Source organism: Xyrauchen texanus, chromosome 10 (genome assembly GCF_025860055.1).
Source record: "Xyrauchen texanus isolate HMW12.3.18 chromosome 10, RBS_HiC_50CHRs, whole genome shotgun sequence".
Taxonomy (NCBI): Eukaryota; Metazoa; Chordata; class Actinopteri; order Cypriniformes; family Catostomidae; genus Xyrauchen; species Xyrauchen texanus.
Window position 1 is genome coordinate 31,135,436 of NC_068285.1, and position 14,017 is coordinate 31,149,452.

Below are 14,017 nucleotides of genomic sequence, written 5' to 3' on the forward strand. Positions count from 1 at the left end.
TTCCAGAAATATTTAGTTTATATGTAGGGTTACGTTCTACCAAAGTTTAATTGTGCAACACTCACATATTTAGTTGTGCGTAAATTGAGACTTGGTGTCCATTTACGCCACAACTAGGCTAAGTTGTAACTTGCGTATAGCTGGTCAAACTGGCCACAGGTCCCTGTTATCTCCTGCTGGTATATGCTGGAACTACACCACCCGATGGCAAAATCATGTTTCTCCATAAATTTGCGAGGGATGGGGATACAAATTTGAAATTAAACACAGCCATAGAGATGAATGGGGATGCTAATGGATAGCTCAGGTATTTTATAACTCCATGGGTGCAGCGAGCTCATCACAACATAACGGGTAAAAAGCGCTATGAGACATACTTGTGCGTATTCTATAGATGTATTAAATAACTCACAAGATGATATCTGATGAAACCGCATATGAACACACACAACATGACTGTCGAAGTGCGACATGACGACTACATTTTCTATTATTGTCACAATACATTATTTTTGGTTGCATTTGCATCCATTTTAGTCGTAGTCTACCCTGATATTGATAAAGATTTTTTTCAATTTGACCCAGTGAAAAATGTGTTTAAATTATATATATATATATATATATATATATATATATATATATATATATATATATATATATATATATATATATATATATATATATATATTTAATTGTGTTTGATAAAATACATTTCATTATATGTACCCTGGTGGAAGAACATCTCATTTTCTGAAATGCTTTAATTTGCCCCTAAATCTTAAAAATGGAGCCAAACAACATACAGTATACAATATGGAAACCTTAATTAACACGATTATTTATTCCGTTCATTCCAATTCAGTAGAAGAATAATGTGGCCAATTCCATTCAAAATGAAATAAAGTTAGAATTCTTTATTTCTGAATATTGTTCAACCCTGGTGCCCATAGTATCCCATGTGTGAAAAGTTAGCCTACATATAGCAAGTAATATCATCAGCTCTAATAATAATACAGTACTGTTCAAAGGTTTTAGGGAGTTTAAATGTGAAATAGTGTGTATGTTTTCAAAAATAGCAGCACGAGGGATTTTTATTTATCATTTAACTTCATGCAAAGTGTAGTAAACCAAAACTAACTCAATATTTGGTGTGACCACCCTATGCCATTAAAACCGCTCCAATTCTCCTTTGGTACGCTTATGCACAGTTTTTCAAGGTTGTTGGTAGATAGTGGAGTTGGGGTTCTCGAGTTCGGACTTAAGACTTGAATCCGAGTCACAAGTCCAATTTTAATGCACTTGTCAAGGACTCCGAATTTAACTCTGACTTGAGCCTTTCGGATATGGGTTTTTTCCATGGAGTCCATGGCATTTGTGATGCAATGAAAACCAACAAACAATAAAATATCATGCTCTGCTGCTGTCATCCAGAAATATCAATAATGTAAGTACATTTTTAAAAAAGTATTGTAGCGAATCAGCTCTACATTCTTCCACCATTAGGTAGCGAATCAGCTCTATGAAATATTAATAATCAATCATAACTTGTTATACTCGATTATGAATATTTGGATCAGTTAATCGGGTTAACTTGATGTAGCTACATTAACATTACAACCAAATACTCGGTTCATCCCGTGAACACTCAATTTTGGTTATTAATTAATTAATTAATAGAAATGTACATTTCCGGGCAAGGGAAATGTCTTTCTTACTAAGTATTAAGAGCAAGTAGTCAAAATCTATGATTAGTGACTTTAGATACGAGCTTGAGACACAGACAACTTTACATGTGACATGAACAAGACTTTATTAACTAGACTAAACATTTAAACTACTCTAACATACATATACATACATTCATACAGTTTACCAAGGGAAAGAGGGCTGAAGCAGAATACAGGAAGGCAAGAAATTATAGCATTGTTTGAAGTTCAGCAGATCAACAGCCTGAGCAAACCATCATATTAGTTCTGACACGCCCTTTTTAGAAAGGGGTTAAGGATACTTAATGTATCAAATAATGAGACTAAGTTTGATACTTGCATGTCCCATTTGAATTAAACTGTCCTGATGCAATTTGTTGAGGCTCCAGTTGATCTTTGATGATGTTGTCTTGATGAGAGAGAACCAGTGGGAGTCAGAGAATCTTTGGTGAATGGAAAGTCAAGGCCGTAGCCTGGCGCACGCTTGGGAGTCCTTGGGGCCTTCTAGTTTGGCATCATTCAGCGAGAGAGTGAGAGCGCACAAGGCTCAGAGGACCAGAAAACAAGAGAGGCAGGAAGCAAGAGAGGCTAAGAGATAGCAGATAAGCGAATAAGAGAGAAAGAGGAAGTGGGCGCAGCAATTTTATACCCTCAGGAAACAGGTCCCACCTCTCATTGGCTCGACCAATAAGAAGGGTTTGAGTTCTAGGCGGGAATTTGGTTTATTGCTCTTTGTTGTAAAATTGCCCATTGCATGTGCAAGAAAGAAAATAGGAAATATACTTGTAATACTAATATGTTGTTGTTATCGACATATCATGTACACAGTCATTTCAATCTTCAAAATACCAAGTTATAGAGACCAAATATGCCACACATATGATTTTGGTTAACCATAGTATGCAAAGTCTGAAACATTACCCATTAGTTTGCAAGAAAACATAGATCAAGCACATTTAAGGGAAAATGTGAGATGGCACATTAGATACATGTCAATATTTATCACATGGATATATAGAATATATATATAGGATTAACAGGGTTCATTTCTCTTTCTCAGTAAGAGAATGAAGTGAGGGTCAGCACTTCTCTGAACATTCCTTTGGAGGTCGTAAAATTCTCCTTCCATTGGGACAGGAGAATGATTCCTTTGTCAAGGCTCATTTGCATGTTTATGACAGTAAGAGATTTTGGGCTGAATGACTCAAAAGATAGTAAAACATCGCGTAATATCATTCTACAGAGATCTTATATTCGAATTCAGCTCGGACAAATCATAAGGTTTAATTTGATACCAAGAAAGGTATATTTGGTACCTTTAAAAGTGGGTTTAACATTCTTACACTCAGGCTATTAAATATAAAGCCTCTTATTAGATATAATGAGTTCTCCTACACTACTAAACAATTCTACTAATTTTGATCTACACCAAAATACATAGCACACAGGGATTACAACATATTTCATTAAAACTAAGCCCTTTTAGGCTTTATAAGAAAGACACACATTTTTACGTTCAAAAGTTTCCCCCTTCCGGTCCACACGATAAGCACGTGGTGAGCATGCGGATGTCACATGCGGTTCTCTGTCAATGGTTCATTGTCTCTTTGTCAATACATTTATTGTGCTTGTGGAGACTAGTTGGCGCTATTTCAGTAATTAGGGGAGTTTCAACAGTAAGTTCTTGTTTGTTCGGAACCTGCCGAGTTAATGATTCCTTCATTGATTCCCCCAGTCGCTACAGTATGTTCTCCAACTCGGCACATTATTAAATAGAATACATGTTTTATCAGACTCACGCTTGCTACTCATAGTCATTTCTAACTGAAAATGTTGACTATATCGAGACAAAATTAAATTTACTACATATTAGGGACATTTAAACGAATATGACGGATGAAATAGACCATGATGGAAATTGAACTCAGTCTGTCACATATTTGTAGCGCAACCTCTGCGTGTTACCTGTAAAGCTGGCATTTGCGTTTCAATGGCAAAAAAGTCAGAAAATACAATGAAGAACACAAGTGAGGGGAGACGTCTCTAGTCACCTATTATCCAGACTAAATATAATGTGAAAAGAAATGTCAGCCCAAGGTGAATTATGTTATCTTGACTTTAGGGAAGGAGACTACACCTGGTCACAGCAGGAGGACTGAAAAGTGTGAAGTGTAGTACTGTAGTATATAAATATTTTTTAAATGGTATCTGATCTTTTATGTTTTTATTTTATGTTGTTGTATTTAGATTTATGGGCATTATTAAATGTTTTAATATTACCATTTATTAAATGTATTAAACACATTACATGTATTTAATTGCATTAAATGTATTTCACCCATCATTTTAGATAAAACTAAATTGAATGGACAAATTGAAAATGAAGTAGAAATAAAAACTAAACTAAATTTGAAATAATAATAACTATGGTTGTAATGGCCAACACAGCTTTCACTTGGTGTATGTTTGAGTTGAGGGGAAAAGCAACAAATAATTGAAATGTCAACAGAACGCAATAAGAAGTGTGTTAAAGGACAGTTTTGTCTTCATACACCTAAAGAAAATGCTTTCATTCTAAATCAACTTTGAAATTTGTTCAGCAAGATACTAATCATTTGTTTTTTGCATTTATCTTGACATTGTTTTTCTTAGTTGTAAAGGTAAAAATAAGCTTAAAATATTGATGTTGAGTTTATGGTTCCAATTTTAATTCAGATTCTTGAACAGATTCATTCTGACTCAACTCGGCCTGTTATGGACTCGGTCTGACTCGGCCCCTTTTGGACTTGGACTCAACGTGGACTCAATTGTTTAAAGACTCAGACTTGACTCGGTCTCAAACTCAATGCTAGTAGATAGGTTGCTCCAAGCATCTCAAAGGCTTTACACAGTTCTGTGTATTCAGGTTGACTGATTAATAATGATGTTGAGATTTTCAGCTCTGTGTATGCCATACCATCTGTTGTAGGACACCTTGCTCTTCTTCTATTCTATTCTGTTTGCAAAAGGATTGTTTAGAAATCTAAAATGTATATGTCATATTGTCACACTAAAGCAGAACATAGACTTTAGCATAATACTGCATATGGTTAAACTAGAATGCAATGCAAAATTAAATACACTCGGAGCATATCATTTCATTTCAATGGGACTTTTACATCCATACGGATGCAGCTGCTTGCATAATACAAAATCAAATGCAGCATTTCCTTGGCTTTGTTTCTTTGTATGCGTGTGTATTTGTGTTTGCTTGAGTGTATTTTGGCATGTGAAAGGGAGAGTGATGCACTCTCTCTCCTATTGTGTAAGGCTTCTATCCCCCTTCTGTCTCTTAAGAGTTTGCCTAAAAATACCCCACAAATGTGCGTTTCCATATCTCTCGTTCCTGATGAAGTGTTGCCATGCTTGCTCTCAGAATAACCAACACAAGCACGGACAGACGTGACCTGTTCTGATTTAAAGAGAAAACAATACAAAGCCCAGCTGTAAGTTTTCTTATAAAGACATGGTGATATTTATGTAACTTCTTTTAAAGTCACTTTAGTTGCTTCCCAGGTCCTTTTCAGAATAACCTATTTCTGTATTAACTCATTGAACACCTTACCCACTGATATACAAACTGCTTAATCCAGCCTAAAGTGGGTTGCTTATCTTTGCTGGTCAGGCTGGTTTTAGAGGGGTTTTAGAGACTTGTCAGCTGGTCAGGCTGAGAGTCGAGCTGGCCAACCAGCTAACCGGCTGTCTGCTGAACAGCAGCTTGGTCAGACAGGGAGATCAGCTAGACTCTCTTAAAAAGTCCAGCAAACCAGCTTAGGTTGGTTTAAGATGTTTTTTTTTGTCAACCAGGCCAGTTTAACAATATAATTAATTTAATTATATTTGGAGAAAAATAATAACAGAGTCTAAAAAATATCTTCTACTCGAAGTGTGTTGTGGTTTACATTTGTCCCTCTGATCTGAAATAATAGAAGCTGTGTTCTCTTCTGTATCTATAAATACAGATAGTTGGTGGTCCTCCCATACCTCCCAGGGTAAAAGATCTGCCAAAACACTAGAATTAGACTGGCTTCTAGTTAGTTCTTTGACTCTTTAGTGTTTGAATGCTCACCCAGACATTTAATCCTACTAATTATTACCCAAGGTGTCCATGTATGACAGGAAAAAGTTTAGCACAAATTGAGGCAGGTGGAAAAATATACCTTAGATTGCTCTCAGGAGCAGAGACTAAAAACCAAAATTTTCAATGCAAATTTTGGTGTTTTCTGAGCAGAAAATGTATTTATGGCCTCCTTTTTAATAACCTGTTAGAACAAAATTAAAGAATGATTAATAATTTTCTTTTTTAAATTAATGTACTCTGTGTTAGGGGTGAGTGATATGCCAGTTGCTGTTTTGCCAGATCTCATAACAGAAACAATGACCTGGTCTGAAGAAATAAGCCCAAAATATGGGCTTAAATAACCTCAACAAAATAAGCAATACATTTTTTGGGGGGATTTCATTGATTAAAACAGAAGTCAGCGTAGTACAGTAGCCAATAAAAATAATAAAATAATAGTCAATAAATGTATCTTAAACATTATGAGAGGATATTTGATAGCTGTGATTAGTGGTTATTCACAATGCATTTTAATAAACAGGACTTCCAATATTTATAGTGACTATATGAAAGAAACAAGCCCAATGTCATTTATAATAAGCAGACATGACAACGCCGACCAGGTGAGTCTCTACAAAGGAGGAAATGTGGAAAAGCTTGTTGGAAGATGCGTCCTCCACAGAAATACTTTAGAATAAGTAGTTCTCTTACGAGAGGTTCTCTCGTATTGCGTAAGCTAGCTTACGCTACGGGAAAGATTAATCTTTTCTGAGATATTGAAGCCAAAAAATTATCCTTAATTTTTGTATCCATTGTCAACGCAGTGCGGCAGCTGCAGACCTTGAGCGGGCTAGCTAGCGAGCTCATAGGTTGCTCTGCGGCAACTACTGCAGCCTATAGACGAGCTTGGGCGAACTCGCATCCAATGAGAGGGGTCCGCGCGCTCACTGCATCAAAGCCCGCCAAAATGGGCGTGACTTGAGTGCATATAAGCGTAGTTCGTAGGCTGGAACCCTGATTTTCATCTCTTCAGCGAAGCTCTTCGCATCGCTGACCTGGAATCCGCGTCACCGTTCGAGGGGCATCAAGCAAGCGTGGACAGTGCTAGAAGAAGCCGGCCGTCTCAGCCACCTTCAGCCATCCTGTGAGCTACGCCATCCGACGACGTATCCTTTTATTCAGCAAGCTAGTTCTCACAAACTATTCACAAAAGAGTACGAGCGTCTTTTTCAAGATGCCTCGCTCCACTTGCGCCTCATGTCGCGCCCTTCTCAGCACAGGAGACCGCCACATCATCTGCGCTCTCTGCCTGGGACTGGGGCACGCAGAGCTCGCCCTCACTGAGGGCGGATGCGATTTCTGCGAGGAGCTACCAATGTCGACCCTGCGGGCTCGACAGAAACCGCCACGCCGCCTTACCTTCAGCCGCGCAGGAAGAAGCGCCGCTCACAAAGGCTGCCGGAAACTGTGGTTGAAGCGACTGCCTCGCCGGAGCCTCTCCCTCGAGCATCGCTTTCACCCTCCCCGCCCCCCCGGGACGCGCAGTTGCCGCCGAGCGGCCGCACTGCTGCCATCTCGGATGACGAGGCGGAGGATAAGGGCCGCTGTTCCATCATGGCTTCGGACAGCGAGGAGTGGTCAGGCTCCCAAGCCGCCTCCTCGGCCCAGGAATCCAGCAGGACCCGCGCCGGAGTCGAAGGGGAGTTAACAGGCCTCCTCACACAGGCCGTCGACCGCCTCGGGCTCGAGTGGTCACCGCCCCCTGAGCAGGCACCCAACAGACTCGATGGCTGCTTTCTTCAAAGCCATCGCCGCTCTACACCCGCGGCCCGGGCCGCTCCCTTCCTGCCGGAATTACACACGGAGCTTGCAAAGTCGTGGAACGCTCCTTTTTCAGCCAGGTCCCGTTCCCACGTCTCCACCTCTCTCGCATCGGTGGACGGCGCCACTGAGAGAGGCTACTCCTCCATCCCCCGGTCGAGGACTTCGGTAGCAGCACACCTTTGTCCGCCCTCCGCGAGATGGCGTTCCAAGCCTGTGCTCCCGTCTAAGGCCTGCAGAGCGACTTCGCCTATGTTGGCCGTGCCTATTCCGCCGCCGGCCAAGCCGCATCTGCTCTGCACTCAATGGCCGTTTTACAGATCCTACAAGCAGACCTTCTTCGGGAGTGGGATGAGAAAGGCAGGCACCCAGAGGCTGTTACTGATCTACGGCGCGACAGACCTCGCCCTTCGCGCTACCAAAGCTGCAGCCCAAGCTCTAGGGAAGTGCATGGCCTCGCTGACTGTGACCGAGAGACACTTGTGGCTAACACTAGCCGACATGGGAGAAGCAGAGCGCTCCACGTTCCTCAACGCACCGCTCTCTCCGACCGGTCTCTTCGGCTCCGCGGTGAGTGGCATTGTTGACCGCTTCTCAGAAGTCCAGAAAGCCACCCAAGCCATGAACCTCTTCCTGCCGCGTCGCGCTAGCTCCTCTGCAGGCGCTCACGTGATCAGCCTCCTGCACGAGCCTCTTCACAGCGCCCAGTTCAACAAACTCAGACTTCTCAGCGTCGACAGGGCGGCCGCCCTCGATCGCGCTCAGACAGCCGCCGCAGACCGCCGCCCCCCGCGGGCCTCGATCTAAGGTAACGCTGAAACCCGAGCAGCCGAAGTCTTCCTAACTGTGTTGAACAAACGACACAGTCGCGGCCGGACCACCGTCAAAGCTTCGCCCCCTGTCAGTCCCCTTCTCTCAGGCTACTGCAGTGGTGAATTTAGCAGCCAACAAGCCGGTGACACTGCCCGCTTGCCTGCACTCAAACGCCGTTTTCACGGCGACCCAAATAAATCTTGTAAAGAGCAAACATGTCTTATGTGTAGAAAATGTGCCCACAACCCAGTGTTCACCCCTACACACAAGCATAACACATCCCGTGCCCCTATCAGAGCACGCTCTCATAAAGCGGTTACGAACCGCTGTCTTGGTTTACATTTTAAATATTTAAAGTTTTTAAACACAATTCTAAAAATTCGACCAAAGAAAATGCAAACTTTATGGAACATGACGGAGCAGCTGAATAATCTCCTTGCTTAATTGGAGCAAATGGTATTGTAATAATCCTGAATACATCGTTTCATTAAATGCTGCTAGGAGACCCCGCAAAATGTGTGAAATATATACAAATTAGGGCTTAAATTGCTGTGATGCCCAAACACAGCCAGCCTTCATATACTAGAAAGCGTCCGCACTCAGAACTGTTCTGGCAGGTCGTGAGGACCCATTTTTATGACCAGCTGCGGGTTAAACACTTGCAAATACCAAGGACTATGTTCGAAGAATTGTGTGACAAGGTTGGACATTTCATTGGGCCAGTCAAATCAAGCGATCACACACCCATACATGTGCCCAAATGGTCAGAACATGTCATTGGTTTGCAAATAAATTATTAGTTTTTTGTCGACTTAATGTGCTTTTACTTTAGGCGAATTTTGAGAATCGATGTGCATATCAAGTGTTTTCATTCAGGTTTTCTGAAGTTTAAATTTGCTAATAAATAGCTGGATGGAAACCCAGCAAGTAAATCAATTTGATTGATTCGCCAATCTGGGCATCTGATTAAGAATATAAATTCACCAATCAAGCAGATCGAGCATGTTACACTGTATATTGGCGTTTGCATGCATTTAGCGAGAACAACGCAATAGAAAATTATGACTTTCGGAAGTGTAGTATTACGTCATTGCACCCAGTTTTATTTTTTGTGACAATATACAAGCTCACTACAGAGCGAAAATATATAATAAAGGCATAACCGTGCCTGAATAGAAGTGCATGAAGCACTATATGTTCGTAGAAAAGATCAACTTGTTCATCTGAGGCACAAGAGTGAGTTCAATGAGATGCAGGAGAGCTATTCATTGTAAAGGGGAAGCCCCAATTTGATAAATAACTGGTGTAACCACAGATGTGACACAGTGGCCTCCACCTCTTTAAATGCAGAAGTCTTTTGAATGATGTGCAGATTACATTACTGGGATCTGCTTTCATCTTCTCTGCAGCAGGAAGGATGGAGGCGGATGTGTTTAGAGTATGAGTGGTTTTAAAGTCTACTGCTTATGGCTAGCCTGGTCAGGCCAGTAGTTCAGTTGTATTTGTCTTGCCAATGTTTTATGTGTAATATATGTTATTGAAAAACCGTGGGTGAGTTGTTTATAATTTTCAACGTGTCTAGCTGATGCTTCCAAGAATGTCTTATCTATGTTAGCTTGATAACATTACCGTGGTAACATTAAGTCAACAAAATTTGCAATATAATATTCATTTCTCTACAGAAAACAAAAATAACAGCAAGTTAGTTTGCAGCAAACGTAGTGATAACCCAGCATTAACCATTTAGGGCAAACTTGAAACTCTCTCACTGTGGTACCAAGCCATCAGGCCATCTCATTGTTGACCCTGATATAGTACTTCAACTCTGTACTTAAAAAAAGAAGAGATGCATGTCTTTAAATGCCATTAGTGCAGTCTCCGTGTTTTCCCCTCTATGCTAGCCGAAAGCCTGAGGCTGTGTCCCTATATAGCAGGAAACTCTGAAAAGAACTGGCAGAAAATGCCATCCTTTCAGGACAGTGCCCTTCTCTTGTGCTACAAAAGGGATTTGGCTATAAGCTTCCACAAAGTTTCTCTTCAAAGCTTTGGGAAGACACAAGAGATCAATCCCCACCAGAATCAGGGTTGTTGCTATACGGATGCTGCTAAAGAAGAGACCAAAACCCACAAAGCAAGGAAATGTACAGCTCGGGCATAGTGCCCATTCAGATGAAAATGTATAAGATTGCACATATTGGCAATTCATTAACAAGTAATTTGTCCCACAATGCAGCATTGTACATGATCGTAAAACCACTCAGAGATTTGGCAAAGATGAGCTGTTGGATGCAGTCAGGACAGCGTCTTCTAGAGGAAAAGTCTGTCTAAACATTAAACAGAGCTGTTTCCCTTCTAAAATTACTCTAATTTCCATCACTAAAACTAGAACTTTTCCAAAACCTAGTAATATCCTTAACATCATGGAACCTATTAAGTGACTGAACACTCTACATAGGCAACATCTCTGTGCAACACACAAGTAGCCTTCCACGTTGGACACTCAAATAGCTGTTAGCAAATTGTGCTTCTTTCACTCAGATCATAATATTAAAAACAATTTATGATACTATTGTTATCAGATTTTACAGCTGATTTTAAATATGTTCATTGATCATAATCCTGGCCAACCGTTTTGGAGATTTTGGTCTTTTCCCATTCAGGTAGATATGAGCTATACTTTTCTGCTGCTTGTTTACAGACAAGAGTGAACCAGAGTGAACAGACTTGCCTTGTAAGGGACTGTGCTGTCACTTGTTGGATTTAATTGTTTACTGTGTTGCATAACATTATGGAATTGATTTCTCTACAAGCAATGCTGCCTTTGAATTTGGCCAAAACCAGGGATCTTAGTAGGCAGCATAATTAAGATGTCTTCTTTTTGGAACAGCCTTTGTATGATGCCTTAAAAACACCATAAAATCATAATTTTAGCCCACGTCTGTTAGCTTTGAAGCCATCTACATTGTATGCGAGTGTACTCCTAGTTGACAACATTAGCCTTTTAGCAGTTTGAAAATTATTCCCCGCTCTTCGGGGTACATTGACGCAAAATGTTGATGACTCATCTTGATCCACCTAGGTTTATGTCCAATCAAATACTCTCTATAATAAGAATGTCGTCTAGCAAGTAGCAAATAGACTAATGACTGCAATGTAACTAATGTCTATAGGCTATTCTGCTTTCTGCAAAAAGAAAATGGAACATTTGAAAATTCACTTTGATATGTCCCTCCCGAGCTTCCTGATTCTATAGGAAATTCGCCAACATAGGAAAAGAAAACTGCACTCGTCAAAGGATTTCATAAGGTCTTTTCAGTGCTTCATCTGTAGGCTGCTCACTAAGTTTTAGAACAGAGCATCTCTCCATTTCTCACCCTCTTTCCCCAATTCTCTTTTCACTTTGGTACACGTCAGTCTTTCTGTCTTTCAGAATAACAGTGCTTTATAGAGGCACGAGGCTGGGAACTTCTCTCAACAAGCATCCTTTCAACACACCGGCCCTGCCGCCCTGACCTAAAATGGGCCAACATATAGCATTTGGGTCTGGATAGGGCTGTGTTTCCTGTGTGTGATAGACAGTGGCTCATTGTGGATGCTCACTGAGAGGAGTGAGATATGTTTATAGATGTTTAAAAAGTCACCACCTACTGTGATGGATTGGTTTGTAAATAATGAAATGATGCGGTGTGAGTCTGATCCAAAATTAGCTTATTATAATGGGATATTTTTGACAGAGTAGTGACAGTTTATGAATGCCTTTGTTGGGTCTTGCAAGTGTTTGTCTTTGAGAGAAATGTATGTTATATGTGTGTATAATTATTTTATCAGACCTTTAAAAGTAGCACAGAAGTGTTTCACCAATGGATAAGTTATTGGTTCAGTGGCTTGTGAGGTTTTATGTGTATTTGTGCTTAGATGTACTTTAAGAAAAACATTAAACCAAAATGACTGAAAAATGTCTTTAGAAGATAAATCTGACAAAAACCTCATTTGGGGACATCTTCAAAGGTAAAAGGGGCTCCAAAATAATGTTTTCATTCATTCACTCACTAAATTAGGTATACTCTGGTAAATTAATCTTGTTAAGATTTTTTACCAGAAAACATGACAAAGAAACTGATTAAGAACATAATTTCCTTAGTGTTTGTGACCGAACACATTATTGCACTAAAAAAAGCTAATTGCAGTGCAATGAATAGAACAAAAAGCAGATCTTGGGATGTGTTTCTTTTCAAAAGGTCTTTTAACTTGACACTGTGTCTAAAAAACGCAATGGTGAAAAAGCAGCAAGATGCGTTGCATCGGTCAAACACGCACAATGGTCTATCTAGCACATGTTTACATAGAATGCAGATGCGAACGGCCCCTTAAAGTATATTGTATGTCTCCATTTGAAGAGCTTGTTAAATATGTGTTTGCATACACCTCTCTAACATTACTGTTTGCTTTGCAGGTACTGCCATAGCTCAGCTGACTGATGTGTCTGGTGTGGAGCAGTGTGAGGGCGACGGGCGCAGCACTGTGTTTAGTGATAGGACGGGCATGGTGAAAGCTGCTCGAATGCTGCTCTCTTCTGTTACCAAAGTCCTGGTGCTCGCAGACTGCATTGTTATCAAACAGATCATAAGCTCTCGCAAAAAAGTACGTACTGTCTGCAGTGTCCATATTTTGTACATGAGCATTGGCCTTCACAGTCACATTTTGCTGTCAAATACAAGCTTACTTTTCAAATACGCAGCCACTCAGAGACAAAGGCCAGTCCTTGCTCTGAGATGTTATCACAGCATGGCCACAGAGGTGTATTTAGAGTCCTGCTTCGCTGGATATAATTGAAGAGAAATGGTACAGGACAAAGTTGGAGGGCTGACTTAACTTCCATGTCTGTAAGATGAGGGAGTGCTGTGTATGTAGATATATGTGTGTGTGTGTGTGTGTGTGTGTGACTCAGATCTGAAGCTAATCATGTCCAGTTAGTGATGTTTGGACAGCCAGGCAGCAGAACAGGTCTCCATTAGAGGGACACACAATTCAATTAGTCTCTGACCATGCCTGATAACACCCACTGCCAGCTGGTGAACCTCAAATAGAGGTTTCTCTTATCATTTTTCGCCAATGTGAGTGTCTCGTACAGTTTCTGTTGAGCCTGTCTACATTAAAAAAACGTATCTTGCTCAGGCTGACTGAAACTTAGTTCTTTTTACACAAATAGTTGCAAAGTGTGTGACTCCACATCTTAGACTAAGATGTATCTAAATGATGTACGTAACTAAAATTGTGTTTTCTGTATTGTGGATAATGGAATTCTGTGGTGGAAATGACGATGATGCTACAAATTACTTTATCACCTTTATTCCTCAATTTGGAATGCACAATTCCTACTACTTAGTAGGTCCTCGTGGTGGTGCGGTTTCTCACCTCAGTCCAGGTGGCGGAGGACAAGTCTCAGTTGCCTCCGCTTCTGAGACAGTCAATCCGCGCATCATATCATATGGCTTGCTGTGCATGACACCGCGGAGACTCACAGCACGGGAGGCTCATGCTACTCTCTGTGATCCATGCACAACTTACCACATGCCCC

At 40.8% G+C, this 14,017-nt stretch overlaps 1 protein-coding gene across 2 annotated transcripts in view; it reads left to right on the top strand.

The window, feature by feature from the left end:
• LOC127651029 (alpha-catulin-like) overlaps positions 1 to 14,017 on the top strand; it is a 94,968-nt gene that overhangs the window by 51,265 nt on the left and 29,686 nt on the right. For both annotated transcript variants that reach the window (XM_052136729.1, XM_052136728.1), the window contains exon 3: positions 12,893 to 13,080. In XM_052136729.1, the coding sequence (XP_051992689.1) occupies positions 12,893 to 13,080 (188 nt within the window). The remainder of the gene's footprint in view (positions 1 to 12,892; positions 13,081 to 14,017) is intronic.